Source organism: Dipteris shenzhenensis, chromosome 26, assembly GCF_047967505.1.
Source record: "Dipteris shenzhenensis isolate YYH24624 ecotype China chromosome 26, Dip_SZ_1.0, whole genome shotgun sequence".
Taxonomy (NCBI): domain Eukaryota; kingdom Viridiplantae; phylum Streptophyta; class Polypodiopsida; order Gleicheniales; family Dipteridaceae; genus Dipteris; species Dipteris shenzhenensis.
Window position 1 is genome coordinate 29,618,553 of NC_141621.1, and position 15,507 is coordinate 29,634,059.

Below are 15,507 nucleotides of genomic sequence, written 5' to 3' on the forward strand. Positions count from 1 at the left end.
AATTAAGAAGCGATGGAAATAACCAACCGGTCTCGCTTATATTGAAATTGCCTCTTTGTCATAGGTGGAGAAAGCCTTACAATTTTCTCCATTTTCTCTATTGGGGGAGATACCTTTCGCTAGAACAATGTGTCCTAATAGCATTCCTTGGTGCAATTTATAGATTGAGGCTACCATGCTCTCACTATCACATGACTAAGTACATGTGTCATCTCGATAGCAAAACCCTTATTGCTTAGTTGGGTAACACAATTGGGTAGCCTTTAGGCCATCAGTGAGTGAGGCTACCTAATATGTCATCCATTCTTCCAAGTAGGCATTAACAGGGTCATCTCTTGCATCAAAATTCTCCACAATATAAGGAAAAGGGATCCCTTCTAATGCAAATTGTGATCCTCTAGCACTTATAACCCTTTGTCAATATAAGCATTTAAAAGAGAATTATTATGAATCCAAAATGCACACCACGTGTCATCTATTCTTTTCTTTGCCCAAATAAGTCATTGTTGTTTTGCTCATCATCGCAATGCATACCATTATTATTGATTCACCTCTTGTCCTCATCCTCATTCTCATTATTGTAACTACATTCTTATTATCGCAGCCGCCCATGGTCCCATCTCCTTCTTGAGCCTTCACATATTGAGATGCTCTTCCCTCATCCTCTCCTCCTCAAAACCAATTCAAAGGTGAGATTTAAAATTTAGGGACCAAATTGTAACAAAATCTAAAGCTTAAAATATAGGGCCTCCAGTACTCACATCAATGAAGACGTCATCCTCATCACCTTCATCTAGCAAAAGAGCTTGACTATGTTACATTGATGTATAATTGTACTCTTACTTGTATTCTTGGTCCACATTTATTTCATATCCACATAATCACATGCTTTAGCAAATAAAACCACTTCAAAATTGCATGCAAGCACCCCTTCAAATGTGTAGGATCAACTTATCTTATATCAAGATTACAAATAGTTCCTTCTTAGGAGAACCACTAGGGAAGCAGAGAGCTTATAGAAAAACACAAATTGGGACACTCCTCTAGAATGGAATTTGGATACACTAGACTTATGTAGCCCCAATTGCATTGTTGCCTTGTATGATGTCTTGAATTTTCGACTCTTTCCTAGGAACCCTCCAATCAATAAAGCTCCTTCTCTTCCTACCTCTTGGATCTCTCTAGCAACCTAGGATTCTTTCGCATCTATGTCATTTGTTCAGCATCAACCTATGATTGAATAATTGTGACTTGAGCATGGGGAACTCCTTCTTGAGTTTCTTTATGAACCATTCTTTTTTTTGTAATCTTTCTTGTGCATGATATTCTTAAATTTGGTGATGAGGAGGGAGCACATGCAATTCCAAACCACCTCTTGCCTAGTCCTTAATTGTCAAGCTATAAGGATCCATTAAAGGCTTGTCTCGCAACCTCTCTATGTTGGTCTCTTTGTATCTTCTCTCTCTCATCTTACTCTTAGCCTTCTCTTATGATGTGACCGAAGCATCTCTCCATCTTTCTATCCGTTCTCTCTCTCAACTCTAGGGATAATTGTTACTCGGTCCTCTTGTACTTTTCCTTGCTATCTCTATTGGATCTATTGTCCTCCCAAAATAATCCTAATCTACCAGCCAAAGACATGCACATCTAATATGGACAAACCTAATACAAACGGAGACGTGTGCAAGAGAATTGGTAATCCCCTGCCCATGATTAAACAAAATTAAAAGAGGATGGCGGAGGGGATGCAAGGGAGAGGAGTATATTTAAAAGGCATACAAGAAGATGAGAGGAAGAGGTAAAGGGGATGCAAGGGAGAGGGGAATATTTAGAAGGAGAAAGGAGAAGGGATTTAGAGGGGGCAGGATAGAGAGAATCAGAAACTTCAAAATAATGTCTGTACTATACTCAAAATCAGACACTAATCATTTTGCAGAAGGGCAAACATGCCATAACCTCAGCCAAGCCTTGACTGGAACAGATCAAAACAAAAGAATGAAGCTCAGAAATGGCTAACTCGTGTATTCTTCAACTCATAGCTTCCTAATCCACCATCAAAGCATGGTTAACAAAGATGACAGGCCTATATACCATGTTTGGAGTATATAGACACCAACCCTTGACCCATGTTCTCATCAAATCATCTACTTAGACAAAAATATGCAGAATTCAGTGTGAGATAAACTCATGCATAAGAATCCACCGCCAGACTAGGAAGGACATTTACTTCACTTAACGTTAGAGCACTGAGATAAGCTTTAACTTTGATCAGGGCTAAACATACATGGAAAGAAAAGCTAAACATACTGCAAATGTTCCACTTCCTTGAGGATGCAAAAACGACGACAACAAAAGAAAATGAGACGTTTGATCGTAAGTCTAGAATCTTGCACCCGTAAAAGTATCGCCTTTCCAGTGCACTGGAAGCCAACCATTTTCAAAAAGGCATTGCCCTTAACAGCACAAATTTGGGTGACACCAGACTGGAGAGACAGTCTATAACATGTCTTCAAAAGAAGCTGCATCTCAAAAGAACAACTCTACATGCTGCATCCACATCACTGCAAGGAAGCTTCAAAAAGCTTGAAAGTTTCAGTACAAGCTCACTTCGCCAGTTCATAATAACGGAACTTTTCATCCACTGATGTTTCAGATGTAGCAAAATCTTAAGGTGCCAAAAATTAGCGTCCACGTCCTCGCCCCCTGCCGCGACCTCGCCCTCGCCCCCTGCCTAAAGGTTTCCCTGCCAGGGCAACAGAAGTATGTCAGCCCCCTGTCAACAAAAGTATAATCTTGCAGGAACAGTTGATCTGTTTGAAAACTCTGAATAGAAGAAAAAACTTAATTAACTTAATTACCAGCAGTGGGCCTTTTTGGTCTCGCTCTTGGAGTATCATCAACGAGTAGAGTATCCAGATTCAGACTATCAGGGAGAATATAGTAGCGGATATTGTTTCCCCTGACACTCAGATGATCCAACGTGACAGGATTTTTCCCCTTCAACGTCAATTTCACGGTCTTCAAATGAGTATTCATACTTATATCAACACCTGCTCAAATTCAACCAGCTTGTTAAAACATTTAAGACCCTGCACAAAAACTGACATTCCAACCAGTTTAAAATTCTCTCCCTAAGTTCTCTCCTTTCTCAGCCCACCCCTCAGCCGCAGCCAACCCACGTCTCTCTCTCTCTCTCTCTCTCTCTCTCTCTCTCTCTCTACCCCAGCCTCTCCAGCCCATATGCAGGATCTGCACCAGTAGATCACAGGACTGCGCCAGTGGATTGCAGGTCTACACCACTGGATCACGGGCTGATCCTAGCCCCTTCGCTGGCTGTGGGCTGCTCCTAGCCCCCGCACAGGACCTGGCCCAGACGTGGGTCGCTCCAGAACTGCCATGAGGCAGCGTATTGCCGCTCAGAGGCAGCGCACTGCCCCAAAGGCTGCCCTAACTACCATTGCTACTCTACGAGCAGTGCATTGCTCCAGACTAACCAGACCATCCTGACCTGCTCCAGGCCACACAAGCTGTTCGAAGGCACACAGGAACTGTTATGACCTGCGCCTGCAGCAAGGAAGCCACGAAAATGCTTGCAGTCGTTCGAAATCATCGAAATCAGAATCAGCATCAAGAATTTATCTCAGAAATCGAATGGAGCTGACCAATGGCTCCAAGAACAGGGTCTAAATTCAAAAACAAAATCTGAATGTATCAAGTTAGTACAACAGATGAATCAATGCTGGGCCAGATACAAAAGGCAGAAATCAGATAATGCAAGCAGGACATATGGAAGACGCTAAAATGCTGGGTCTGAAATATATATTCTACAGCTAAATCGGGGACAGATTTAATCAAAGACAAGAACCTGGAAAGACAGACACACTGATATTTGGGTTGCAAACAGGCAGGGTATGTTTACCCCTAGGAGAATGTCACCCTATCCCAGTTTTTCCAGATCTCAAAGAAGCAAATATACGCAGCAATGATACAATTACAGAATGAAAATACAATGCTAATCCAAGAAGCAAAACAGTTGACAAAATGAATGAGATGCACCAGAAAATGCTTTGAAATGGAGAAGACAGTAGAGACAGGCTTTGCCAAACTAGATGGCATGAAACAGAAAGTGGAACAGCTGATGCCGGAGCCAATTGTGCAGAGAGAAGGATCAAATGCAAACTTTACGAGCATCACAAAAAACATGATATCATTAACACTATTCATGATCTCGTCAAGAGCAAAATGGATGAGATGAGTGAGGATGAGGACATAGAGAAAGCCCTCACTCACGTCTTTCAAAAAGCACTGCACATATCGGCCACTAAATGGCAGGAAGCCTTTCAGGTAGGCAGGAAAGGAGAAAAAGCCAAGGCAAATACTTGTAAAGTTTCAGGACACTCAATCCCGACTCAAAGTGCTCAACCACGAGCATCAACCTTAAGGGGCACTCCATATGGATTGATGAAGACCTTACGAGGAGCGAGTATGCCCAAAAGCTAAAGGAGCTTGAAACAATTAGTACGGCAAAAAGGGAAGGCAAACATGAAGGACGGAAAAGCTGTCATTACAGAAAGAGCTAAGGGGGAAGGGAAGCAAGCATAGGGACTCAAGGCCCTCAGGATCAAAGTGTGAAACATAGGAGGATGGACCTTGGACAAGGCAGAAGAGGAAAAAGCTGAGACAGACATATTTGTAGTTTTGGAGACATGGAAGCATGCGGGAATGCATCTCCAGAAAATTCAAGGTTTCGTGAAAACATCAATGTGGAATGCGAAAGCACACATAGGAGGAAGGGGATATGGTGGAATAGCATGCTACATCAGATTGACTTGGGGAAAAACAACAAAGGTTGTAAAGGAGACCCACATAAACAATAGATGTGGTTAGACATCACAGCAAACATGGGCGGTATCAGACTCGCAGCATACTATTTTGCACCCCCACAATCATCCATCAACAAGAAAAACAGTTCTCACTAGGAAGGATATAGCCAGGTTCTCTATGGAGAATGCAATTACTCTCGCAGGGGATCTTAATGCACGAACACGATGACAATGAAGAAAGACGAGGCTGGAAAAGGACATCAAAATTTGCCGGGGAAAAAACATCCTTAGGGAAGGCAACCCCGGATACTTTGGGGTGCAAATTTGTAACGGTATATACCTAGATGAATCTAGGAACATTCCCAAACTCATCCTCTAAAAACAACATAGTGCAGTTTCAATCTCACGAGAGTCACTCATAAGATTGAAAACCATAAACTCCATCATGCATAGCACGGACTAGCTACTATGACATCCCCACTGACGTCATCAGCGCCCAACAGTGGGTGTAGACCATAGTATAAAAGTATGCTCTCACACATACAAATCCACACACCCACACATACTTGAGCATCCATTTATACAAAGTCTTCGTACTGAGTTTCTGTCGGCACTCTGGAGGTGAAGGGCAAACTCAGCCATGATGAAGGCTAGCAAATTTGTACCGGTACCTAGGATACACATGCAAAACCACTCAAGGAACAATCATAGTTGATTTTGTGATCTCGAACCCGCATGCAAGGCACATGATTGAATATACCCAGATTAAGGAGTCCCTTGACTCTGACCACAAGGCACTGTCTACAGGCATAATGCCGTGAAAAAACAGAAAATTACACAAAGAGAGAGAGAGAGATATATGTTTTTTCCACAACTGGAGGAATCTCTCTGAGATCTCACCATCTGTGCAAGTAGTCCGAGCCAATTTACTAACTTTACGTCCGAAGCTATCACAGAAATTCCCTGTAACGAATTGAGGAAATAGATAACAGAAATGCTGCTGCTAACAGCCCAAAGTGCTTCACTAAAAGCAAGGGGAGAAGCATGGGAATTCCATATAATCACTGGTATGACCAGGATTGTAAGGATGCAAATAGAGCCTGGAAAACAGCAGATACAGTCGAGCAAGAAGCACGAGCATACAAACAGGTGGTAAGGAACAAAGAAAGAGGATTTCTCAAGAGCAAACACATTGAGAGCTTTGAGGAGCTGAAACAAAATCCCAAAAAGCTCTCAGAAATTGCATGGCAACAAACCTCAAGAGAGGAAAGCACACAGGAAGACATGATACGATTCATCAAAAGCCTCTACGAAAGCGATGGGGAAGAGAAAGTCAACCACGACTGGTCAAGTCAGTAAATGGCGTCATAACTGAGGAAGACATGGGTAAAGGCTGAAAAAGCTAGCTGATGGGAAGGCTCCAGACACATAAGGGCTGGTAGCGGAAATGTTTGCATGAGCTTAGTGGAGGATTGTACCCGATTCACAAGGGGGGGTCACAAGGGGGGGGATAGCAAGATGGCAAAGAATTATCAGACAATCATGGTGAGCAGCCTAATGGCAAAGCTATATGGTAGTATCCTTGAGCAAAAATCAGTAAATGGACCGAGGAACAGGGTGTCAGAGCACTATCCCAAGCAGGGTTTCGTCCCAAACACTCAACAGTAGATCATTGGTTGCCATAAGGGCTGCAACAGAGGGAGCCCCATAACAAGGAGTCTGTCTACTGTTGCTTTGTGGATTTCAAGAAAGTCTTTGATACACTTTTGCGAAAGAAGCCATGGGAAAGACCAGAAAACCTTCAAGTCCCTCAAGAACTCAAAGAAGCCACGTGCTGACTCTATGAGGGAGTTCTAGCAGAGTTATCACATAACAAGGAGTCTGTCTACTGTTGCTTTGTGGATTTCAAGAAAGTCTTTGATACATTTTTACGAAAGAAGCTATAAGAAAGACCAGAAAACCTTCAAGTCCCTCAAGAACTCAAAGAAGCCACGTGCTGACTCTATGAGGGAGTTCTAGCAGATTATCACAGCAATGGATCATGCTCTAAGGGGGAAGCTGTCATAAGTAGTGACAAAAGGGGTCAAGCAAGGCTGTGCCCCCTCATCAACTTTTTTCAGCCTCTTTATCAATGATTTGGAAGAGTGGATGATAGGAGGGGCTTGCTGATCTGATGATACAGATCCTGCTGTACACAGATGACATAGTGCTCATTTCCTCTTTAGCAGCAGGCACCTACGCACCCTAGAGGTGTTTTGCAAAGAGAGACCTGGCTGTCAACCTTGGCAAGACCAACGTTATGATCTTCAATACTCACAGCAGTACTCCATCAACACAACTTTACTTACCAAGAGGAGCTAGTTGAGATCGAACAATCACACACCCACCTCTGGCACGATGACTCATGCAGCTAGAGCACGCTGCACGACTCACACGAGGGCAGGGAGCTTTGGCCCGACTAGAGCAACAATGCTTTCCAGCACTTCCGTGACCCCCCCAACGAAGGGATGGCTTTGTGACACACTTGTTAGGCCGACAACCATTGGGGGAGCGACCTATCAGCGAATGAATGGCGGAGATTCTAGATGCTACAGATGACTATGGGTCCAGGATGATTCGAGGTAAGCCCTCGGTCCCACATCAAATCATACAAGCAGAGTTTGTTATGACACCACTCCAGTCCATCACTGCCCTACTTAGAGAGACTGTTCGAGGTACAATGGTTTGAGAAGACCAGATTATCATTTGGTTGGAAGCAAAGATTTTGCCGATAGGTTAACACACTACATCATCGTACATATTGATCTAGCAACAAAGGTAAGTGAGCACTATTCCATGTGTGATACAAACACGTGCATTCAATATCCTTTTTGCTGGCAACATCGTAGATCAGGTTAAAGATCCTGAATCCCTGACAGTACCGGCAAGCAACAAGTAGCAATGCAATCAAATACCAGCTCTTAAATCCAACCCAAAAACAGTGTTTATGCATCCGCACTTCCACTCTGTATCAGTCTATAAACCTGAAGCAAGAACACTGAAAAGGGCACCCTTTGTGTACCATGACATGGGTGCATGCTCAAGTCCTTAAAAGTTCTTTTGCACCTTCAACAATTTTTATCAATTCCACCTGGAGAAAGCCTGATTTGAGACACAACGGCCGTGAGTCATAAAAGCAGAAGCCTCACTGAAGACCAAACTCCAAGAACCAATGTATCGATCGCTCCCTATACTTCAAAGTCCCATTTTTGTCATGGAGCACGTAACTACTAACTTGAAATTGGACTTGATCCCTACCATTTTATTAAATTTTTTAAAGGAAAAACAGGAATGAATATTACAAATTTTACCCTATACGAAAGAACTCGAGTGAGAGAACAAAACTACTCCCCTATCTCCTTTATTGTTCCCTGCAAGCGAAAAAACAAAGAGAACCTTCACACATATCTTAATTATAGATATCCTATACCTCTAAGAATAAGCGAACTACAAAAGGATCTAAAGTTATTAATCTTAACAATCTGAAGCTAAGAACCAAACTCTCGAATCTCAAGGCTTCGATGCAAGCTGTGCAACTACTTAACCTCTTCTGTAAAGTCCTTCCTGCATAGCAAACATTTGGTTGCTCACCATGGGGACTGAAAGAAACCACTCGTAGAGTGCAAACAAATTTGCTCAAGACCACATGGAAGGATGTCATGAAGCGTAAACAGCACTTGAATAGCATGGCATTGTGAGTCCAAGGCATAACATACTCTATCTTTACTACATCAATATGTGGGATATCCAGGCCAGCCAAATCAAGACCCGAGGGTCATCATGGCAGGCAGACAACACCCAAATCATGTATGTACACATAGTCGCATGCAAGTCATGGCAGAGCTCCAGCACGCCGGCTTAATTGTGTACAAATTGGTGAAATGGCAAACATAAAATTTGACTCAAGGCAAAAGCAAAGTTGGCAAGACTAAGCTAGACTAAGGCAAAAGCAAAGTTGGTAAGACTAAGGTTTGAAAAATTCAAGCTAAGTCTGAGCGATAACAGATACAAAGCAAGATAGCACCAAAGAAACCTAGGAGAGAGTGGCAACGATGCCGACCACAATAGAAAGAACCACCATTCTTACGACTCTGAGCTTAAACCTAGCCCTAAGCCTACGAACTTCTCTTTGCAATTCCAACAAGTGAGCATGAGAGCAACTTATACTTTCAGCGGCCACCATTGAGATCCCACTTTAATAGCAAACCTCAGCATGGCCACCAATCGGCGTATGACTAACTGTCCTAGAATATTAACAATCTCATATTAGCTTGCTTGTTAGCAAAAATCCAATTTAACAACAGACTCAGAAACCTAGTGATACCTTTTGCCAACGTTTTTTCTAAAAATAACTACGGCAAGATATGCAGCCTTTAGCAAATATTTATAGAAGACTAGAGTTGAAAACTATGCTCCAAGAACCATCGTATTGATCGCTCCCTATACTTCAAAGTCTTATTTTTGTCATGAAACACATAACTACTAACTTGATATTGACTTGAATCCTACCATTTTATCAAATTTTAAAAGGAAAAACAGTCTCTATTGCTCCTTGTCGAATTCTGCTGCTTCTTGGAAGGGCTGTCCTGAGACTTCCCCTCCCCGGTGCTAGAGACTGCTGGAGAACTTTCTTTTATTCTTCCCACTTGTATCAGGCATGGCTGTCCCCTTTTCTAAGGTCATAGTGTGTCATCATATATGCGCACAGATTGCAGTCGCAGCTGGAGGTGCACGTGGAGTCCAGGCGAGACGCACGGAGATTGACGGAGCGATCCCAGCCGCTTGGTTGGCTCCACCTGAGCCTCAGGTCCTCATGCCTGGAGACACCCGTTGGCTGGGACAGTTCACCCCCCGTGGCATCCCACTGGTGGTCGCAGGACGTTTGGATGACTCCTCTATCGCCTTCTTCGCGGTTTCAGGGGATGGACGACTCAGGAGAGAGGATGCGCTCATCGACCCCCTACTCCCGTGGCAGAGGGTTAGGGTCGTAGGCCTTCTGGGGAAGGTCTGGCGTACCGACCCTAGTATCGAGCGGATCAGTTGCAGCTTTGGCGTCTTTGGCTATGGGAGGGGCGGGCCTTGTCAGAGCTTGAGTGGGACCCAGGAGAGTGGTGGTGGCCAGAGATTGTGACAGGCCAGGGGCCGACTTCCTTCTTCGCTTACAGCACGACTCTGGGCAGGCGAGTTCTCGGGAGGATGCAGAGCTGCCCCCCCACCCAGCGACCTAGCTGGTACGCACAGGGTATTTCCAGGTTCTTTTTGCAGGCATTTTGGAAGGCCTTGTGGGAGAGCTGGCGGCCGCGGAAGATCTCATACTTCCTGTGGCTTCTTGCCCACAAAGGTCTTCCAGTGGGGAGCTGGTTGAGGCAGATAGGCCAGGACGGTTGATGTCAGATTTGCCATGCGGACGAGGAGTCACCAAAACACTGCCTGTGGAGCTGCACGCGCGCCCAGGAAGTGTGGAGGTGGACCTTCGGGCTTCTTACCCGCGCAGCACCAGAGCTAGGAGTGATCACTTGGGGCGCGTTCTGTTGGTGCAGCACCGCACCTGGTCTTCATCACTTGTTCGAGGCATGCCAGCAGGACCCCACCTTCCTTATCACACAGGGGACGTGGGGGCCGCTCGAGGGTATCCCACAGCACCTAGCAGAGGCTGATACAGGAGTTCGGGAGAGGCAGCCAGTCTGGGAGATTATCAGCAGCATTACAGGATGGCACATCTGGACCTCGCGCTGCGCGCAGATCCTCGGTGGCACTTCCTTATCGACTGCCCAGATCATGGCGGAGATTTGGAGTGAGATTATTCATACCCTCAGAGGCCAGTGGGACCAGATTCAGGGAGATTCCCGGGCTGGTCAGGAGAAGCGGAGACGCTTCCTCCAGGCTTGGGACACACAGAGCCTCTTCTTCGAGCAGACTACGCAGGGCCTTCGGTGGCACTACTCACCACCCCGATGGCTGTTCATTCACACTCAGCATATCCCTCCGTGAGAGTATGATTTATTATGCTACCTTTTAGGGCTGCGTCCGGTTTGTGAACGCAGCCCGTCAGCTATAAGCTGACCTCTTGTATTTTGTTCTCGAAGTGATATAATTAGCACTGTTTTTTCGGAAAAAAAAAATATATGCGCACAGAAGTGATGGCTTCCTGCAACGTGGTACATTTATGATTCTTACCTGAAGCTTGTGAGAATCAAGTAACCCATCGACAAAGACTACTAACAAAGTAGTAGGATCCATCTTTGTTGCCTGTATTTGCAAGATCTCTGAACTTTTTTTCTGACAAATAACCTACTGCAAGCTGAATTCTCGTCATTAGAGTAGGGTGTAAAACTGAAACTGTACCTATAGCTTATGTAGCCGAGTATCACAACCTCCTTGGTTCTTGCTTACTGCTCTCCCGGATAAGGATTCGGAGTAATATTCAACGTGAGTGAGAGCTTGGACAGTATTCATCATCAACGTGACTGAGGTCTTAAGTGTGTTGATCTGTCGAATTAACTGGTCATGATTCAAGGCAACCCCAGCCAGTTCCTCCTGTAGGTAATTATGTCCCAGAAATCGAAGACGATTATGTTCTCCTTATTCCTGAGCGTATTCTGGACCATCGACAGCGAGAGACTCGACATCGACTTATCACGGAATTCCTTGTTCTTTGGCGAGATCTGGACGACTCCGACGCTACTTGGCAGTCTGATGAAGACTTACAGCAGTACCCTGATCTTTTACAGCAGTATTTTCAGAATCTACCATGATATTTTCTACATCGGTTCATTATCTCCACCAGGGTCTTCTTTTGAGTGGGAGGGGATGTCACGATCTGTGACGTATTCCTTTCTCTTTCTAGACTTATGGATGGTTTAATGAATGGACACTTGTGGAAGGGTATGACCTTTCGACGGGACACTTGCCCTTTCGACGGGACACTTCCTAATGAGGCACAACCCTTCACAAGAGACATTCTAATGAAGAGACATTCCTATTGTAATGTACCCTCTCATCAAGGGTCACACCCTTCACAAGGGGTACACACCTCTTCATGCACATACCCTTTGGAGTACACACCTTTTCATGTGTGACTCTTCACTCTCTATATAAGAGAGGCCAAATTGTATGGATGACAATCACATCCACCCTACAGATATTCAAGCAATACAGTTATTCCTTGTTCTCTGCTATATCAGTCTCTTTTCTGTTCCTTAGCACAGTTCTAAATATAGTAAATCTAGGATTTCTTACAGGATGACTGCTAGAAATGAGGAATCACTCAAAACCCACCTGCTAACCACCTTCTCTGGATCGCAATTGGTATAGGAGGTGCTGCTGTGCTTGGATTTGCTGCGCGAATAACATAGGCTGGTGTGTAAGCTATGGACAAGTGAGAGATTGGGTTTTAGTGCTGTAGGTCTAGCCCTTTTTTCCAAAAAATCGTCCAACAAGAGCTTTATCTCTTCCAAAGACCCTCAGCCAAGTATGGCCAAAAAGCAGGGGACAGCTGTGATTTCAGCCAGCTCCCCCTTCCCACCACCCTTCCTCCTTAGCCTAAAAAGGTAGCTATGCGCAGCAGCCCTGTGTTAATTGGGCAGCCTATCGCACCACTTGTTCCAATTCCAAACACCCAACCTTGCCTTGCAGCTACCAATCACACTTCACAGCAGTTGATTTCAGAAACTAGAAATTGGAGTCCTAAAGCAAAATTCATCTTCTTTCTGGAAGACCTGAATTAGATTTCCTTTTACGCATCCCTTTCCCATAATCCTTGGCTGATTACAACTCTCTAGCTCATCCTTTCCTCACAATCAAGGTAATCTTGCACTAAATCTACGGCCCTTTCTCAGAAAACGAATTCCATCAGGCAATTTCACTTGCGCTTGTAGGAAAACTGTAGATTGCGAAGTTGTGCATATTGGGACAGACCTCGGCCAACAACTCCACCTCTAAGTACTTGCCTTTCAGGAGCTGGCTCTGGTATTGACTGACAATCTCAAAGCTCCTAGAAACTCAAATTTGTAAAACACGCACAAAGAAACAATCATGGAAACAACTAGTTCAGGGAAGCTCCATGAAGTCCGCAAGTGAACTCATGGATCAAGGATCCCCCCTCCAAGCCATAAGCTAAGCTGCTGGCACATCATCCATGTTCAGTTTTGATGTACTATTTCGTATCAGTTTTAGACTAACCAATGTTTGTAAATTCCACCATCAATTAAGCTCAACCACAATTATATCAATCATTAGAGGCATAGTTAGAGGCGAGGTACTCAAACACCTCTTCGGTTTAAAGGCATACCATTCCAATTTATTTTATTATTTTAAAAGAGAAAAGAGAAAGGCGTAAAAAAATATTAGAATACATGCACATGACATGATAGAAATTTTATATATTGAAAATTACGACTATACGCTTTAAATTTTGAAGTAAACTTTGAATAAAAGTTCGCTAAGGGGACATATTGCTCATGGGACAATTGCCACAAAGGTGACCCAAGCTCTATCGAGAAGTTTTAAAGATGCATGAATACCAATGAGGTCTTTCAAGATTTTGAGTACACCCAAAGTACTAAAAGTCTCCAATTTTCCTCTTTATTGAGTCAACATTGAGCAACAAGGCTCCACATTTCTAGCTCTTAAGTATCTTGCACTTAGGGCAATAAACTTAGATCCCTTGCATGTCAAGTAGCACCAAATTTTTAATCTGTCATATGGCATATGTGTCATCAAGGATCTAGTACTACATTGGTCTAGTCGTGGAGACAATTCACAATTTAGATCACGAAAAAACCTAAAGCGCAACTACTACTTGCATAATCCACAACCATCTTGATGTAGCCAATAATTCTAAATTTAGTATTAGTGCATGAATAAGTAGCCTGGGCATAGATTGCAAGGTGCCTACAATATAATATGGATCACTATTTTGCTTCAGGATAGAGAGCACGCAATGGATGTTGAACAATTCCCACTTTTACAAAATTAAACAGCATTTTATAAACCTCTGCACCATTAAAAATATGACTCGTGAGACTGGAGCAGAAGTGTATATCCCTGAGAAAATAAATGATAGCAATACATCAATTCAAAAATATGCTCAGAAATGAGATAAAATGAGTAAGAACATAACTCGATTCTAAAAATACAAGGCAGCATAACCAAGAATCAAGATTTGGAGAGCATCTCACTCTAAAGGAGATACAATCAGTACTCAAGCCATTAGAAGGACAAGTTTGGGAGTGATATTCAAGAAAGTAAAAGACTGACAAGCCAAAAATACTCTAAAGCCTTGCAATTCAGCTAAAGCCAAATGAGGTCGCAGCGGATAACTTTGAATAGGCCTTGATAGGACAAGCGCCAGCCACTAAATGCAACAGAGATTAAACCAAGATCACAACCAGATCTAGGCCCTAATCATATGTGCACACAAGCATGTAAGAATTTCATGAAGAAATCTGAAGTAGAGAGCAAGATATAGCAATCAATAACTGCATAGGTACGTCCACGAATATGCCCAAAAGAAAAGGTGCTCAACCTCCAAGCAACAAGGTCTTCAGTGCTTAGGGAGGGGCCAAAATGCCTGTCAGCGCCGTAAATGCACCTTTGTGTCCTGCTCGCTGATTGAGCTCCCACATATGCTTAAGGCTGCTTACACCCTCTGCTTGCTAGTCCCGCTCAAATGTGTCAAACACACAAATTTGCAAGTTACACGTTGGAAAAAACTTCTTTATGATCTCACGCGGCCTACAACGGGACCACAATTTTGATTATTATTTCTTTGTCTCGTACAAAGACTTGCACACTGTGGAAAAGAGAAGATTGACTTCCGGCACGTACCCAAAAATCCTCGTAAAAGGCAACAACCATGAATTAAAGGTTTAGCGATACTACGCACATACTGTAAACCGTGATGGGCGTCAAACCAGGCAAAGTCAGAAGAGCTAACCTGTGATTGTACCATGCACAATCGTCCCATTCTTCAACTCGATGGACACTGTCTCATTGTTCAGCTTCATCAAAAACCTGCGGACGTTTTGGAAAGATGTTAAAAAATATAATAACAACCCAGTGAAACAGACCTCACATAGCCTTCGCATCCCAGAAACGTTCACTAGGCCATAAGATGAAGCTCCTGAAAACGCCTACAAAGACATGGGACTGTGAGAAACTAAGCTCACGACGAAAGCCCTAATTTTGGCGAAGTCTAAGAGATAAATTAAACGGAAACAGGCAAGCAAAGTAAAGAAAGCGTGGGGGAGAGTACCTGACGAGCCTCATTGTTGCAAGCTCCTGCGCAGACGCTTAGGGTTTGCAGAGGAGGAGTAGGGGGCTGGTAGACGGAAGGGAGGGGTTTAACGTTCCCTCCAAGCCTACAAACTTTTCAGTAACCAAGGTTTATATCCCGGGGGCAGAATAACCACCACGTTTTCAGTAACCAGGTTTATGTAGAATAAGGGCCTTTACACTTCTATATGGGAGATTTACACACGGCCCGCCAAGCCTTTGTTACACGGACGTGGTGCCACATTGAAAGGATCCACAGAGGTGGACACTGTTCGGCAAGACCAAGAGCATGGACGGCGGATTTACATAGTTGAAGGCATTTATTGCATCAAGGTTGGTGGGGCTTGATCCTACTATACTTTGCCACATA

The 15,507-nt window shown here is 43.8% G+C and overlaps 1 protein-coding gene across 1 annotated transcript; it reads right to left on the reverse strand.

Annotated features, from left to right (window-relative positions):
- Window positions 1-2,345: 2,345 nt before the first annotated feature.
- LOC147884929 (small nuclear ribonucleoprotein SmD1a-like) lies at window positions 2,346-15,270 on the reverse strand. Its single transcript, XM_087397520.1, has 4 exons — window positions 15,118-15,270; window positions 14,800-14,876; window positions 2,859-3,050; window positions 2,346-2,743 (listed from the first exon to the last, which is right to left on the reverse strand). The coding sequence occupies exons 1-4, from the start codon at window positions 15,129-15,131 to the stop codon at window positions 2,682-2,684; spliced, it is 345 nt and encodes a 114-aa protein (XP_087253646.1). The 5' UTR covers window positions 15,132-15,270; the 3' UTR covers window positions 2,346-2,681.
- Window positions 15,271-15,507: the final 237 nt, after the last annotated feature.

Excerpts from the sequence above, each read along its gene's own strand:
- LOC147884929 (XM_087397520.1), bottom strand. Across the intron at positions 3,051-14,799 it reads TGTGCATGGTACAATCACAG|GTGTTGATATAAGTATGAAT; the intron begins GTTAGCTCTTCT and ends GAATTTGAGCAG. Across the intron at positions 2,744-2,858 it reads ACCAAAAAGGCCCACTGCTG|GGAAACCTTTAGGCAGGGGG; the intron begins GTAATTAAGTTA and ends TTGCCCTGGCAG.